Raw genomic sequence first — 15,711 nt, 5'->3', positions numbered from 1 at the left:
CTGCAATCCATGAACCAGTTTAGTAGCCCTTCTTTGAACTCTCTCTAAGGTATCAATATCCTTCTGAAGATAGGGTCTCCAGTACTGTGTACAGTACTCCAAGTGGGGTCTCACCAGTGTTCTGTACAATGGCATGAGCACTTCCCTCTTTCTACTGCTAATACCTCTCCCTATACAACCAAGCATTCTGCTAGCATTTCCTGCTGCTCTATTACATTGTCTGCCTACCTTTAAGTCATCAGAAATAATCACCCCTAAATCCCTTTCCTCAGATGTTGAGGGTTTTTACGTCCAAGATGCATTATCTTGCACTTATCCACATTAAATGTCAGTTGCCACAACTCTGACCATTTTTCTAGTTTACCTAAATCATTTTCCATTTGGCTTATCCCTCCTGGAACTTCAACCCTGTTACATATCTTAGTATCATCCGCAAAAAGACACACCTTACCATCAAGACCTTCTGCAATATCACTAATAAAAATATTAAAGAGAATGGGTCCAAGTACAGATCCCTGAGGTACCCCACTGGTGACAAGCCCAAGCTTCGAATATACTCCATTGACTACAACCCTCTGTTGCCTGTCACTCAGCCACTGCCTTACCCATTCAACAATATTGGAATCCAAACTCAAAGATTGTAGTTTATTGATAAGCCTTCTATGTGCAACAGTGTCAAAAGCCTTACTGAAATCTAGGTAAGCAATGTCTACTGCACCACCCTGATCTATAATTTTAGTTACCCAATCAAAAAAATCAATAAGATTAGTTTGGCATGATCTCCCTGAAGTAAACCCATGTTGTCTCTGGTCTTGAAATCCATGTGTTTTTAGATGTTCAACAATCCTATCCTTTAACATGGTTTCCATCACTTTCCCCACTACTGAAGTAAGGCTTACTGGCCTATAGTTGCCCGACTCCTCCCTATTACCTTTCTTGTGAATGGGCACAACATTCGCTAACTTCCAATCTTCTGGGACTACTCCTGTTATCAATGATTGGTTAAATAAATCTGTTAATGGTTTTGCTAGTACACCACTAAGCTCTTTTAATAGCTTTGGGTGTATTCCATCAGGTCCCATTGACTTATTTGTCTTTACTTTTGACAGTTGAAATAGAACCTCTTCCTCTGTAAACTCACGTGTAATAAATGACTCATTTATCCTTTTTCTTAACTGAGGTCCCTTTCCTTCATTTTCATCTGTAAATACCGAACAAAAATATTCATTGAGGCAATCAGCTAGACCTGTATCCTCTTCTACATACCTTCATTCTTTTGTTTTTAATCTAACTAATCCTTGTTTTACTTTTCTTTTCTCATTTATGTATCTAAAAAAAGTTTTGTCCCCCTTTTTCACTGACTGTGCTATTTTCTCTTCTGTGTGGGATTTGGAAGCTCGTATAACTTGCTTAGCCTCTTTCTGCCTAATCTTATAGGTCATTCTGTCTTCCTCACTCTGGGTTTTTTTATAATTACTAAATGCTAACTTTTTGTTTTTTACTATTTTGGCCACATCTGCGGAGTACCACAGTGGTTTCTTGAATTTTTTGCTTTTACTGCAATTTTCTGTTGCCTTCAGTAGTGCAGCTTTTAAATAATCCCATTTTTTTTGGACTCCATATAAATTGCTCCAGTCTGATAATGACTCCTTTACACATATTCTAATTTTAGAAAAGTCTGTTTTTCTAAAGTCTAAAACTTTTGTTTTTGTGTGGTGTGACTCAGTCACTGTTCTTATATTAAACCACACTGACTGATGATCACTGGATCCTAAACTTTCACCTACAGTAATATCTGATACCAAATCTCCATTTGTTAACACTAAATCTAGTATGGCCTCTTTACGAGTTGGCTCCTCAACGACTTGTTTTAGAGACAATCCCAGTAGGGAGTTTAGAATATGTGTGCTCCTGGCACAAGTAGCTATTTTTGTTTTCCAATTCACATCAGGAAGATTAAAGTCACCCATGATGATAACTTCCCCCTTCATTGTCATTTTAGCTATTTCTTCAACTAGTAGATTATCTAACTCTTCAATTTGTCCTGGGGGCCTATAAATCACACCTACACGAGTTACTGTGTGATTACCAAATTCTAACGTAACCCAAACGGACTCTATGTTCGCCTCACTTACCTTTATTAGGCTAGATTTTATGCTATCCTTTACATACAGGGCCACCCCTCCCCCTTTCTTGCGTTCCCTGTCTTTTCTATATAAAGAGTACCCTGGTATTGCTATGTCCCAGTCATTTTTCTCATTATACCATGTCTCAGTAACAGCGACTAAATCTACACTATCAGTTGCCATTATTGCCACAAGTTCATGGATCTTATTCCCTAAACTGCGAGCATTTGTAGACATGACTCTAAGCTTATCATTTTTTAACACACTTGCTACAGGCACCTTCTGTCCTTGTTTTGGGGGACAATTGGATTGATGTTTTATCACCCTTTTGCCCCCCCCTCCTAGTTTAAAAACAGCCTAGCAAAACCTCTGAACTGCTCACTGAGAACATTTGTTCCCTTTTGAGAAAGATGCAAACCATCTTTTTTGTACAGTTTATTTCCATTCCAAACAGAGCTACCATGAGCAATAAAGCCAAATCCTTGCTCCCGACACCATTCACCAAGCCACAAGTTAAAGTCCCTAATACGCATCCGCCTGTCGTTCTGAGTGTTATGCACAGGCAGAACTTCAGAGAATGACAGTGTGGAAGCAACCTGCCGTATATCATTGGCAAAAACACTAAAAACTTCCTTAACCTCTGAAACCTCATTGCAAGCCAAGTCATTTGTCCCTAAATGGACAAGTACATCCAATTCCCCTTCCTGCTTTGCTCACTTAACAATATTACAGATACGTCTCCTGTCTCTGTGAGCAGTAGCTCCGGGAAGACACCTCACAAGACCACCATTGTCCATCTCCACACCTCTTATGATGGAATCCCCCAACAACAACTGCTTTCTATTAGGCCTCACCATAGTCTTCAAGCCTCTCTGCACAACACCACTAGCCTCAGTGCCTCTCTGCACAACACCACTAGCCTCAGTGCCTCTCTAAACTAATATCAGACTGCCGAATTAACAAAGCAGTTTCATTTCTATGCCGTTGGATCGGCAGTTGTCTTTTTTTTTCACTGTATCATAGTGCCCTGTGCGATGGGCATTTCCCTTACTCTGTATCTCTGTGTGATGGGCACTGTCCTTACTCTGTGCCCTGTGTGATGGGTACTGTCCTAACTCTGTATCTTGGTGTCCTGTGTGATGGGCATCTCCCTTACTATGTATCTCTGTGCCCCCTGTGTGACGGGCACTGTCCTAACTCTGTATCTCAGTGCCCTGTGTGATGGGCACTGTCCTTACTCTGTATATATGTGCCCTGTGTGATGGGCACTGTCCTTACTCTGTGCCCTGTGTGATGGGCACTGTCCTTACTCTGTGCCCTGTGTGATGGGCACTGTCCTTACTCTGTGCCCTGTGTGATGGGCACTGTCCTTACTCTGTATCTCTGTGCCCTGTGTGATGGGCACTGTCCTTACTCTGTATCTCTGTGTCAGGATCATCATTGGGTTTTACACAATATTGTGTATTTGGGTCTGGCTGGGATCGAACCTGAGTTGTATGCATCCCAGTCAGGATCCTTACATTGGTCTCCACGCATCTTTGACTATGTCTTGTCTTGCATTGCTTAGACCTGCCTGTTAGTAGTTACACTCAGCATGTTTAGCCTGTGACTAGCTATTTATTTTATTTACTCTTGCTTTAGGCAACTATATTTGTAAGCGGTTCACCAGAGACTGGCACTGCGCAATCTCACTGGCGTTGCCTACCTTAACTTTACATAACAGGTTTACACCTACGCCATGGGACAGCCAAACAGGAAAATAGCTCAGTCTGTAACAAACCTGTTCCACATATATTATAATTCTGAAACACGAAAGCATGTTATTTTTATTATAATTACATTAACATAGCTAACCTAGCACTGTTAAACATTAATTGTTTTCACCTGTTTCATTTACTTTTACTATGACGATATAACCGTTTAGCTAAGCGGGATAAAAATGTTGAAAAATGTGTGAATTTTCATGCCACTGCCTAACGTGTGTTAATCTTGCAATACGCTGTTGTGGCATCTGTTGAAACCCTGTAACCACCTGCACAGCAAAAACAAAGCATTAAAAAAAAAATCACTATATTTTTATTAAAACTTTCACATAAAATGTTAACGATTTACTCTCACATTGTCACAATTGTTCCAGTAACCACTAACTTCCAGGTCTCTCTGTTGTTCCTCGGATTTGGCGTTTAGGTGGATCGTGTGTAGTGCAATGTTTTTGTTACTCTGCTTTGCCGGTTCACTGCAGTCTCGAAAGTCTTTGCTGGATTTCTATTTGTCTCTTTTCATTCCAATTCGGCCAAAACCATTTCACATCTTTTTTTCGCTCTCTTCCAACTTTATTTAGAGAGACAATCACCAAAAATTGTTTTCCAACTTTATTTAGAGCCACTAATGAAAATCCTGAATAATTCAGTTAAGGTTAATCATATTACTTACAACACATCAAAGAAGTTTCTGTAGAAACCCTATAGAATGCGGGTATGATTCACCCTGTATACTTGTTTTATTAAATTTAACCCTGATCAGGAAGACAATTAGACCATCAGGGTGGAGGGCACCACCCCACGGCCCTCACTGCATCATGCATGTGCTGGCTTTTAAAAGGAGAGATCATTTAACACTACTATAGCTATTGTTAAAGCTATTGTTATTGTTATTGTTTTTGTAACGAAAAGAAAAAAAATAGAAATGCAGCAAAGACTTTTGAGACTGGAGCGAACCGGCAAAGCAGAGTAACACAAACATTGCACTACACACCAATCACCGAAATGCCGAATCCAGGGAACAGCAGAGATACCTGGAGGTCATTGGTAACTGTACCAATGACATGATGTTTAACGTTACTACGCTATCAGCAGTACTCTTTGTCCTTCCCTCCCTATTGTTCCAGTTTATTTTGTAGTGCATATTGGTGGATCTACCAGAGACTATTCTGCACACTATATGGGGTTTTAAGATACAGACTGTTAAGATTTCTATTCACAGAGAAAGGCCATTTGTGTTTAGTTAGAGCACAGTCCCTACACTATTTCTCTTATCTGTATATTTAGTGGGTTTAAGACTCTCTATCCTACATATAGGACAGCAGCCCCCAGTGGACATCTGTTTGTATAGCAGTACCACTAGCTTTCCCCTTTTTGTTTTTCCTCTTCCACCTTTATTCAGAGACATTTAACATACGTTGAAGTTTGGTTAAAAAAAACAAGAAGGGTGGTGGGGTATGTTTGTATGTCAACCATAAGTTAAAGCCAAAGCTTGTGGAGTGTGACGAGGAAAATGTGGAGGCTTTATGGGTAGATATCTGCTTGGGGCAAACAAAGGGAAATACGTTATTGGTTGGGATATGTTATAAACCACCAAATGTAAATATTAATGAGGAAGAACTGCTGTTAGAGCAAATTGGGAAAGCTGCAAATTGAGGTAACACGTTAATTATTGGAGATTCTAATTACCCGGACAGAAATTGGGATAGGGGACTAGTACTTCAGCAAGGGGAATCAGGTTTTTGAATGTGTTAAATGACACCTTTATGTCACAACTGGTACAAGGACCAACTAGAAAGGATGCTTGTCTGGATCGCGTTATCACAAACAATGTTGATCTTTTAACCAACATTCAAGTAGGGGAGCATTTGGGAAATAGTGATCACAATATGGTAACTTTCTAAATAAGCTCTAAAAAGTAAAAGCACGTGGGGTATACTAAAACTTATAATTTAAAAAAAGCCAATTTTAATAAGATTAGGGCAGCTCTACAACATATCAACTGGCATAAACTCCCTAGTGATAAAAACACTGAGGATAAATGGAAACTATTCAAACAAATATTAGAAAGGTACATTTCTCAGTATGTACCATTGGGTAATAAATATAAAAGAAACAAATTGAAACCAATGTGGCTTAGTGGAGAAGTAAAACAAGAGATTAAAAATAAGAAAAGGGCATTTAAATCGGACAAATCAGAGGCATCCTATATAAGATATAAGGAAGCCAATAACGCTTGCAAAAAGGCAATTAAAGTGGCTAAACTAGAAAATGAGAAATTGATAGCCAAAGAATGCAAAACCAACCCCACATTTTTTTTTTCCAAGTACATCAATTCTAAAAAAACAAAAATTGAAAGTGTAGGTACACTGGAAACAGAGTTGGGTCTGTTAATGAAGATCAGGAAAAGGCAGAAATTTTAAATAACCTTTTCTTCAGTATATATTAATGAGGATCCTATGGCAAGAGATAAGCAAACGATTGCTGCAACAAACTTGCAGATAACTTGTGATTGGATAACTCGAGACAAGGTGCTACAGCTATTAAAGAAAATTAATGTAAATAAAGCTCTGACGGTATCCACCCACGAGTACTTAAGTACTTAAGTGGGGAAATAAGTGAACCTCTGTATTTAAATTTTTCAAGATTCTTTTGTTTCAGGTATTGTACCGGAGGATTGGAGGAAGGCAGATGTTGTTCCTATATTTAAAAAGGGTTCAAAATCCTTGCCTGGAAATTATAGACCTGTGAGCTTAACTATTGCGACTGGGAAAATATTTGAACGGCTATTAAGGGATAATATTCAGGAATTCATTGGGAAGAACTGTAATTAGAAATAATCAGCATGGTTTTATGAAACATAGGTCATGTCAAACTAACCTAATTGCATTCTACGAAGAAGTAAGTAGAAGTATAGATCAGGGTGTTACAGTGGTTGTGATCTACTTGGCAGATGAAATTTAACGTAGAAAAATGCAAAGTTATGCACTTCGGGGTTAAGAATGCACAAGCACTTTACACCCTTAACAGATTAGGCAGCAATATGCAATGTCAATCTGCTGTTGCTAAGGCCAGTAAGGTTTTGTCATGTATAAATAGGGGCATACATTCTCGAGATGAAAATATAATTTTGCCTCCTTATAAATAGCTGGTAAGACCACACCTTGAATATGCTGTGCAATTTTGGGCACCTGTTCTAAAGAAAGATATAATGGCACTAGAAAAAGTGCAGAGACAAGCTACAAAATTGATAAAAGGAATGGAGCATTTTAGTTATAAAGAAAGGTTAACAAATTGAAATCTCTTTAGTTTGGAAAAACGGCGCCTGAGAGGGGATATGATAACATTATACAAATATATATGCGGGGCCAGTACAAACCTTTATTTGGAAATCTATTCATAAACAGGGCTATACATAGGACACGAGGTCACACATTTAGGTTGGAAGAAAGGAGATTTCATCTAAGGCAAAGAAAAGGTTGTTTTTTTTTACAGTAAGAGCAATAAGGATATGGAATTCTCTGCCTGAAGAGGTGGTTTTATCAGAGTCTATACAGATGTTTAAACTGCAACTGGATAAATACTTGCAAAAACATAACATACAGGGATATAATTTCTAATTACTGGGGTAATAGCGGCTTGATCCAAGGAGACTTCTGACTGCTATTTTGGGGTCAAGAAGGATTTTTTTTTTCCTAGTTTGTTGCAAAATTGGAAGAGCTTCAGACTGGGTTTTTTTTGCCTTCTTTTGGATCAACCGCAAAAACATATGTGAGGAAGGCTGAACTGGATGGACACAAGTCTCTTTTCAGCTATGGAACTCCTTTAGAACACCGCTTCAGAAGTAAGAGTACTTAAGGGGTTAAAACAAAATACAACAACACTTTTCTTCACAGTTTTGGCAATCATAATGTGTACATAATTAGTGCAGCTTAAGAAAAGTAATTTCAAATAAACGGACCAATTTCAAAAAATACTCTCTCTCACTGAGTGTCTATGCGGTAAGATTCTGTCTCTCTCACTGAGTGTCTATGCGGTAAGATTCTCTCCCTCTCACTGAGTGTCTATGCGGTAAGACTCGGGCTAGACACCTGGGCGAGACATTCTCGTCTGTAGAGACTGTTTCTACGCCCATCTGATCCCAGCTTCGGATCAGATACTTACCGAATTTATCATTATCATTCCGGTCCCTCAGGCGTCAATTTTCCTGTCTTCTTGCCGACTACTACCATGACTTGCGCTATCATACAGCAACGGGTAGTTGTTACTGACTATAGTCGCTAGACAAGATTCCTGAGTGGAACGGGTATCCCTGATTAGGACGGTATTGTCACTGCCGACCAGGGCTTCTATTGCAAATGGGAATTTGATGAATGACAGGGTTATCTTCCCCCCCCCCCCCCCCCATTACCAATACAAGGTTCAAAGACCCTCTTCTCTAACCACTTTACTATACCTGGTGCCCATGAAGGCACCATTCCTTTTCTACTAATATCTGGTCTCGGGTGGCACATACATATACACGGGCATCTGTGACTAGGTGCAGACCATTTCGGGATTCAGGATAGAGGTTTATTGTAACCATTATAGGAGAGGGAATGGGAAGCAGGACATATTACTGCTTATACTAGCACGGAAGCTAACGCACTTCGGGGAAACCTGTCTCTAGCTGTATGCTTGTGCTACATCATCAATTTCCCTGTGACATTTTAGTCCCCCCTAAGCCCACTATTACATGCTTGCTCTATTTACTGCGCAGAGTTACTGTAATACTTTGTGGCGCTGGGACTCACTGTAGCGCTTGCTGCCTCTGACACACGTGGTTACTTAGTATCGCCCGACAATGTTGCCGGATAAAAGGTATCTCTCTGCTGTTTAGGAGTAGCAAGCTACCGAGTATTGCCTTCTACCAGAGTTGTACTCTCAGTTATCGGCAAGTAGTGCGATTATTTGAATTACGGTGTCACTGTGGTACTCTTCAGTCAGCATCGCTTGAGTGACATTACTCACTTTCCTTTGATTTTTCAGTTCCTCCACTGTCCACTATTACATGTTTGCTCGTTTTACTCTATAGAGACTCTGTAACTCTTTGTGGCATTTGGATGTACTGAAGTGGTTTGCTGCCACCCCTACACGTGGCTATCTAGTATTGCCTTTTTGTTGCCGATTAGGATTGGGCTCTCTGTCTTGCTGCAGTAGCAATCTATTTGATTTTGCTCTCCTATCAGAGTTTCACCCTGCTAGATCGGCAGCTAGTGTAATTACATACCTCGTCAGGTAGACAGGACTGCCACTATAGGCACCCTCTAGGCAGCATAGCCTCATTATGTTACCCATTTAGGGATTTACACTTTTTCACTTTGGTGTGTCTCACCTCACTGTTTAAGTTTTTTTCTGTATATATTGATTTATCGATTTTATTATTTAAATTATCTATTTAATAAAGTTTAATATTTTAACTGGTTTAGTTTGCATAATCCGAACAATTGTATATGCGCTATAGGACAGATTTCTCTCTTGTTTTTCTCATTCTATGCGGTAAGATTCTCTCTCTCTCTCTCTCTCTCTCTCTCTCTCTCACTGTGTGTCTATGCGGTAAGATTCTCTCTCTCTCTCTCTCTCTCTCTGAGTGTCTATGCGGTAAGATTCTCTCTCTCTCTCTCTCTCTGAGTGTCTATGGGGTAAGATTCTCTCTCTCTCTCACTGAGTGTCTATGCGGTAAGATTCTCTCTCTCTCTCACTGAGTGTCTAGCGGTAAGATTCTCTCTCTCTCTCTCACTGAGTGTCTATGCGGTAAGATTCTCTCTCTCACTGAGTGTCTATGCGGTAAGATTCTCTCTCTCTCTCTCACTGAGTGTCTATGCGGTAAGATTCTCTCTCTCTCTCTCTCTCTCACTGAGTGTCTATGCAGTAAGATTCTCTCTCACTGAGTGTCTATGCAGTAAGATTCTCTCTCTCTCACTGAGTGTCTATGCGGTAAGATTCTCTCTCTCTCTCTCTCTCTCACGGAGTGTCTATGCGGTAAGATTCTCTCTCTCTCTCTCTCACTGAGTGTCTATGCAGTAAGATTCTCTCTCTCTCACTGTGTGTCTATGCGGTAAGATTCTCTCTCTCTCTCTCTCTCTCACGGAGTGTCTATGCGGTAAGATTCTCTCTCTCTCTCTCTCTCACGGAGTGTCTATGCAGTAAGATTCTCTCTCTCTCACTGAGTGTCTATGCAGTAAGATTCTCTCTCTCACTGTGTCTATGCGGTAAGATTCTCTCTCTCACTGAGTGTCTATGCGGTAAGATTCTCTCTCTCTCTCTCTCTCTCTCACTGAGTGTCTATGCGGTAAGATTCTCTCTCTCTCACTGTGTGTCTATGCAGTAAGATTCTCTCTCTCTCTCTCTCTCTCTCACTGAGTGTCTATGCGGTAAGATTCTCTCTCTCACTGAGTGTCTATGCGGTAAGATTCTCTCTCTCTCTCACTGAGTGTCTATGCGGTAAGATTCTCTCTCTCACTGAGTGTCTATGCGGTAAGATTCTCTCTCTCTCTCTCACTGAGTGTCTATGCGGTAAGATTCTCTCTCTCTCACTGAGTGTCTATGCGGTAAGATTCTCTCTCTCTCACTGAGTGTCTATGCGGTAAGATTCTCTCTCTCTCTCTCTCTCTCACTGAGTGTCTATGCAGTAAGATTCTCTCTCTCTCTCTCTCTCACTGAGTGTCTATGCGGTAAGATTCTCTCTCTCACTGAGTGTCTATGCGGTAAGATTCTCTCTCTCTCTCTCTCTCTCTCACTGAGTGTCTATGCGGTAAGATTCTCTCTCTCACTGAGTGTCTATGCAGTAAGATTCTCTCTCTCTCTCTCTCGCCATAGGTCGACTACCCTCAGCATGCAATTCCCACAGAAATGAGATACCGTGATGAGATTCGTTACTCGAGATACGGTATGGCGGGAGCTAGCCACCGTACACAATACTTGTTTTAGGTTGATGCCATTGTACTGAATCAACCCGTCTTATTTCTATGTTAATACAAATAAAGAAAGGTGGTTTTTTTTTTGGTGTATATATATATATATATATATATATATTCATATATATTCATGCTAACACTTGCAGAGAGAGGGAGAGCCTCAAAAAAATAAGAAATCATAAATTAAGTTGATTTCTATAAATGCTCGGGGGATAAATACACCATGCAATAATTTTAGACTATCTGATTAAAAATAAAAATCAGGTACAAATTTGTGCCCTTCAAGAAACCCATTTGATAAAAGCTAAAGAAAAGACAATAAACTCTTCAAGATATCCCATAATTATAAGCACAGACTTAGAAAGCAATAAAGAAAGGGGTGTGGCATTCATGTTGGCAAGGAAGGTTTCCTTAACTATTCAATTCCAAGAATTAGATCCAGAAGGGCGATATATTATCTTGATGTGTGAAGTCAACAATAAATTATTCACATTAGTCAACATATATGCACCAAATAAAACAGCATTTATTTATTTTTGACAAAATTAGAAGAGGTGGAAGCTAATGTAAAACAGATCTTAGGGCAGTGAAGGGGTTAACCCTAGTTGAGAAATATAAATAGAAAGGGAGAGAACACTGTCCTATGTTAAATTATATTTTAAAATGTAACTTTTAATGTTGTTATATATATATATAAACACACATTGTTGTGGACAGAATATTAACTTTAGTAAACCTAACCAATTATCGATGTGTTTTCCTCTGTTATCTATAATGATGCATATGATGTATTCTGGCTTTATAAGGGGCATACCGGCCCCCTGGATTAAACTTTCCTCAAGTTTTTCATTAACCTGAAACTTGTGTCCGGTGTGAAATTACTTTGGGAAGCGTGCACGCATTTCATTTAACAATTTGGACAGGGGCAGATATACAAAATTATCAAACACTTGATTTGATCCACGACACACGTTTTGTGAAGAAAACAAATTTGAAATAAGACAACAATTATTAACAAAAACCTAAATGTCTAATAAAGGAATCTGAGAAAATGTCAATGTACACAGATCGTGAGAGAGGACGTTCTCACTGTAAATTTAAGTTTCAAAATAGTAGAACGATATATATAGATTTAGACTAAGTAAATCTATCTGGAAACAAAGACAGGCTAAAATATCTGGGTATTAACATAACCCAGATATTTGAGGGGCGAGGAGGGAAAAAAACGAGTAAAAATGAAAGTACTGGCTAGAGCAAGACAGGACGGAGGCTTGGGGTGCCCAGATGTTTTCAATGCTATCAGGCCAGCAGACTATTTCACATAACGCTTATACAAAGTAAAAACATGGTATAAGATGGAAAAAGCTCAAACTGGCGTTGGAAACGTATCCTCACTATTGTGGACTGTGGCACGCAGCAGATCCCAGATACGGTACTTAGAGAGCTGACGAGATAGTGAGGGAAATTCACAAATAAGAAAGGCCTTAGAAATAAAATAAATCGACACACTGTCACTCATGAGCATCTCAGATATGTTAGAATATATAACAATAGACTCATGGATGTCACATGAGGGGAGGGGATTTAAAGATATTATGGAGGAGAATAATCTTAAACCTTTCACCCAAACTATGAAGGAATTTAACATCCCCTCCAGTGAAACATTCAACTATCTGCGAATTAAAAGCTTTTTTTTTTAGCAAAATATCTCTATAAAAATAAGGAGGATGCTATAAATCTTATACAAGGGAGGGAGGGACACTGGGTGGGGGAGGGACAGTGGGGGACGTGGACAGTGGGAGGGAGGGGGGGACACTGAGTGGGAGGGGGATGGACAGTGGGAAGGAGGGGGCACTGGGTGGGGGGGGGGACACTGGGTGGGAGGGGTGGACAGTGGGTGGGGGGGACAGTGGGGACACTGGGTGGGGGGGAACACACTGAGTGGGGGGGGGACACTGAGTGGGAGGGAGGGTAGTGGGTGGGGGACACACACTGAGTGGGAGGGAGGGTAGTGGGAGGGGGGACAGTGGGTGGGTAGTGGGACACTGGGTGGGAGGGAACACACTGAGTGGGAGGGGGGACAGTGGTTGGGAGGGGGGTAGTGGGAGGGGGGACAGTGGTTGGGAGGGGGGTAGTGGGAGGGGGGACAGTGGGTGGGAGGGTAGTGGGAGAGGGGGACACTGGGTGGGGGGGACACACTGAGTGGGAGGGAGGGTAGTGGGAGGGGGGACAGTGGGTGGGAGGGTAGTGGGAGCGGGGGACACTGTGTGGGAGGGAACACACTGAGTGGGAGGGGGGACAGTGGGTGGGGGGGTAGTGGGGACAGTGGTTGGGAGGGTAGTGGGAGGGGGCAGCGGGTGGGAGGGTAGTGGGAGAGGGGGACACTGGGTGGGAGGGAACACACTGAGTGGGAGGGGGGACAGTGGGTGGGAGGGGGGGTAGTGGGGACAGTGGTTGGGAGGGTAGTGGGAGGGGGGACAGTGGGTGGGTAGTGGGAGAGGGGGACACTGGGTGGGAGGGAACACACTGAGTGGGAGGGGGGACAGTGAGTGGGAGGGTAGTGGGAGACTGAGTGGGGGGGACACACTGAGTGGGAGGGAGGGTAGTGGGGGACACTGAGTGGGGGGGACACACTGAGTGGGAGGGAGGGTAGTGGGGACAGTGGGAGGGAGGGTAGTGGGGACAGTGGGTGGGAGGGTAGTGGGAGAGGGGGACACTGGGTGGGGGGGGACACACTGAGTGGGGGGGACACTGAGTGGGAGGGTAGTGGGGACAGTGGTTGGGAGGGTAGTGGGAGGGAGGACAGTGGGTGGGAGGGGGGTAGTGGGGACAGTGGTTGGGAGGGTAGTGGGAGGGAGGACAGTGGGTGGGAGGGGGGTAGTGGGGACAGTGGGTGGGGGTAGTGGGTGGGAGTGTAGAATTCCAAGCAGCAATCTATTGCTGATCACATTGCACCAACGCCCGTTATTTACACAACTAATACAAAATGTATGAAGGGTCCAAGTCTGAAATAAAAACATACTCTATCACTCAATATTATTATATTATTATATATTATTACAGTCTCTTACTTTAGTTCCCGCGCTACAGCCAGACCCCGCCCTCTCGTGATGTCACGGTGGGCGTGGCCTAGGAGCTGCCGCCAGGCATGCAGGGAATTGTAGTTTTGATTAAACGTTTATTTTACACAGAAATGGCGAGATTTCCGGTTTATATTGAGGTGATCGCTCTGTTACAAACTGAACCATCGCCTCCAATCCTGAATATGAGCCGCATACCGGGAGATGTAACACTCGGTGTACCAAGATGGCCGCCGTCGGGGCTGGGACTGAGGGGAGAGCAGCAACATGGCCGAAACTACATTGTCCTAACTGTGATTGGTGGAGCCAGGACGGCTCAGCGCGCCCGCTGATTGGAGAAGCCAGGATACCGGAACACGCCCCCTGATTGGTGGAGCCAGGATGCCGGCTAATGATTGGTTACCTGGCCCGGAACCCGCTGTCGTGGCGCAAGATGGCGGCGGCTGTGCTGGAGGTGGAGGTTGGAGCAGCCGGGGCCAGAGAGCCCGAGGAGGTAAGGAGACACTGAGTGAGTGAGACACCGAGTGTGAGTGACAGCAAACTCCCCCACTCAGGGAATCCGGGGGAAACTAACCGGCATCACAGAGACCTTCATACAGACACTGCCACAGTGTGTGACTGACACCCTCCCCCTCACTGACAGCCCCTCCCCCCTCACTGACAGCCCCTCCCCCTCACTGACAGCCCCTCCCCCCTCACTGACAGCCCCTCCCCCTCACTGACAGCCCCTCCCCCCTCACTGACAGCCCCTCCCCCCCACTGACAGCCCCTCCCCCTCACTGACAGCCCCTCCCCCTCACTGACAGCCCCTCCCCCCTCACTGACAGCCCCTCCCTTCCCCTCACTGACAGCCCCCCCTCACTGACAGCCCCCCCCTCACTGACAGCCTCCCCCCCTCACTGACAGCCTCCCCCCCTCACTGACAGCCCCTCCCCCCTCACTGACAGCCCCTCCCCCTCACTGACAGCCCCTCCCCCCTCACTGACAGCCCCTCCCTTCCCCTCACTGACAGCCCCTCCCCCTCACTGACAGCCCCTCCCCCCTCACTGACAGCCCCTCCCTTCCCCTCACTGACAGCCCCTCCCTTCCCCTCACTGACAGCCCCTCCCTTCCCCTCACTGACAGCCCCTCCCTTCCCCTCACTGACAGCCCCTCCCTCCCCCCTCACTGACAGCCTCCCCCCCCTCACTGACAGCCCCTCCCCCCTCACTGACAGCCCCTCCCCCCTCACTGACAGCCCCTCCCTTCCCCTCACTGACAGCCCCCCTCACTGACAGCCCCCCCCTCACTGACAGCCCCCCCCTCACTGACAGCCTCCCCCCCTCACTGACAGCCCCCCCCTCACTGACAGCCCCTCCCTTCCCCTCACTGACAGCCCCCCCTCACTGACAGCCCCCCCTCACTGACAGCCCCCCCCTCACTGACAGCCCCCCCCTCACTGACAGCCCCCCCCTCACTGACAGCCCCCCCCCTCACTGACAGCCCCTCCCTCCCCCTCACTGACAGCCCCTCCCTCCCCCTCCCTCCCCCTCACTGACAGCCCCTCCCTCCCCCTCACTGACAGCCCCCCGGGTGTCACTGACAGCAGTCCCCCCCCCCACGTGTGTCACTGACACTAGCTCCCCTCCCCCTCCACGTGTTGCACTGTGTGGCACTCCCCTGATCACTCTGTCACTGACTGCACCCTCCCTCACTCTGTCACTGACTGCACCCTCCCTCACTCTGTCACTGACTGCACCCTCCCTCACTCTGTCACTGACTGCACCCTCCCTCACTCTGTCACTGACTG

At 44.3% G+C, this 15,711-nt stretch overlaps 2 protein-coding genes across 2 annotated transcripts in view; one reads left to right on the top strand and one right to left on the bottom strand.

Moving 5' to 3' along the window:
• Positions 1-13,963, bottom strand: part of XNDC1N (XRCC1 N-terminal domain containing 1, N-terminal like) — a 103,726-nt gene extending 89,763 nt beyond the window's left edge. Inside the window, exon 1 of the mRNA XM_063441605.1 lies at positions 13,914-13,963. The gene's annotated coding sequence lies outside the window, so the exon portion shown is untranslated. The remainder of the gene's footprint in view (positions 1-13,913) is intronic.
• Positions 13,964-14,310: 347 nt separating this feature from the next.
• The window catches only part of RNF121 (ring finger protein 121), a 33,441-nt gene continuing 32,040 nt past the window's right edge, over positions 14,311-15,711 (top strand). Inside the window, exon 1 of the mRNA XM_063432963.1 lies at positions 14,311-14,415. Coding sequence (XP_063289033.1) covers positions 14,314-14,415 — 102 coding nt within the window. The 5' untranslated portion in view covers positions 14,311-14,313. The remainder of the gene's footprint in view (positions 14,416-15,711) is intronic.

This window comes from Pelobates fuscus, chromosome 1 (assembly GCF_036172605.1).
Source record: "Pelobates fuscus isolate aPelFus1 chromosome 1, aPelFus1.pri, whole genome shotgun sequence".
NCBI lineage: Eukaryota > Metazoa > Chordata > Amphibia > Anura > Pelobatidae > Pelobates > Pelobates fuscus.
This window is presented reverse-complemented; position numbering and strand designations above follow the sequence as displayed.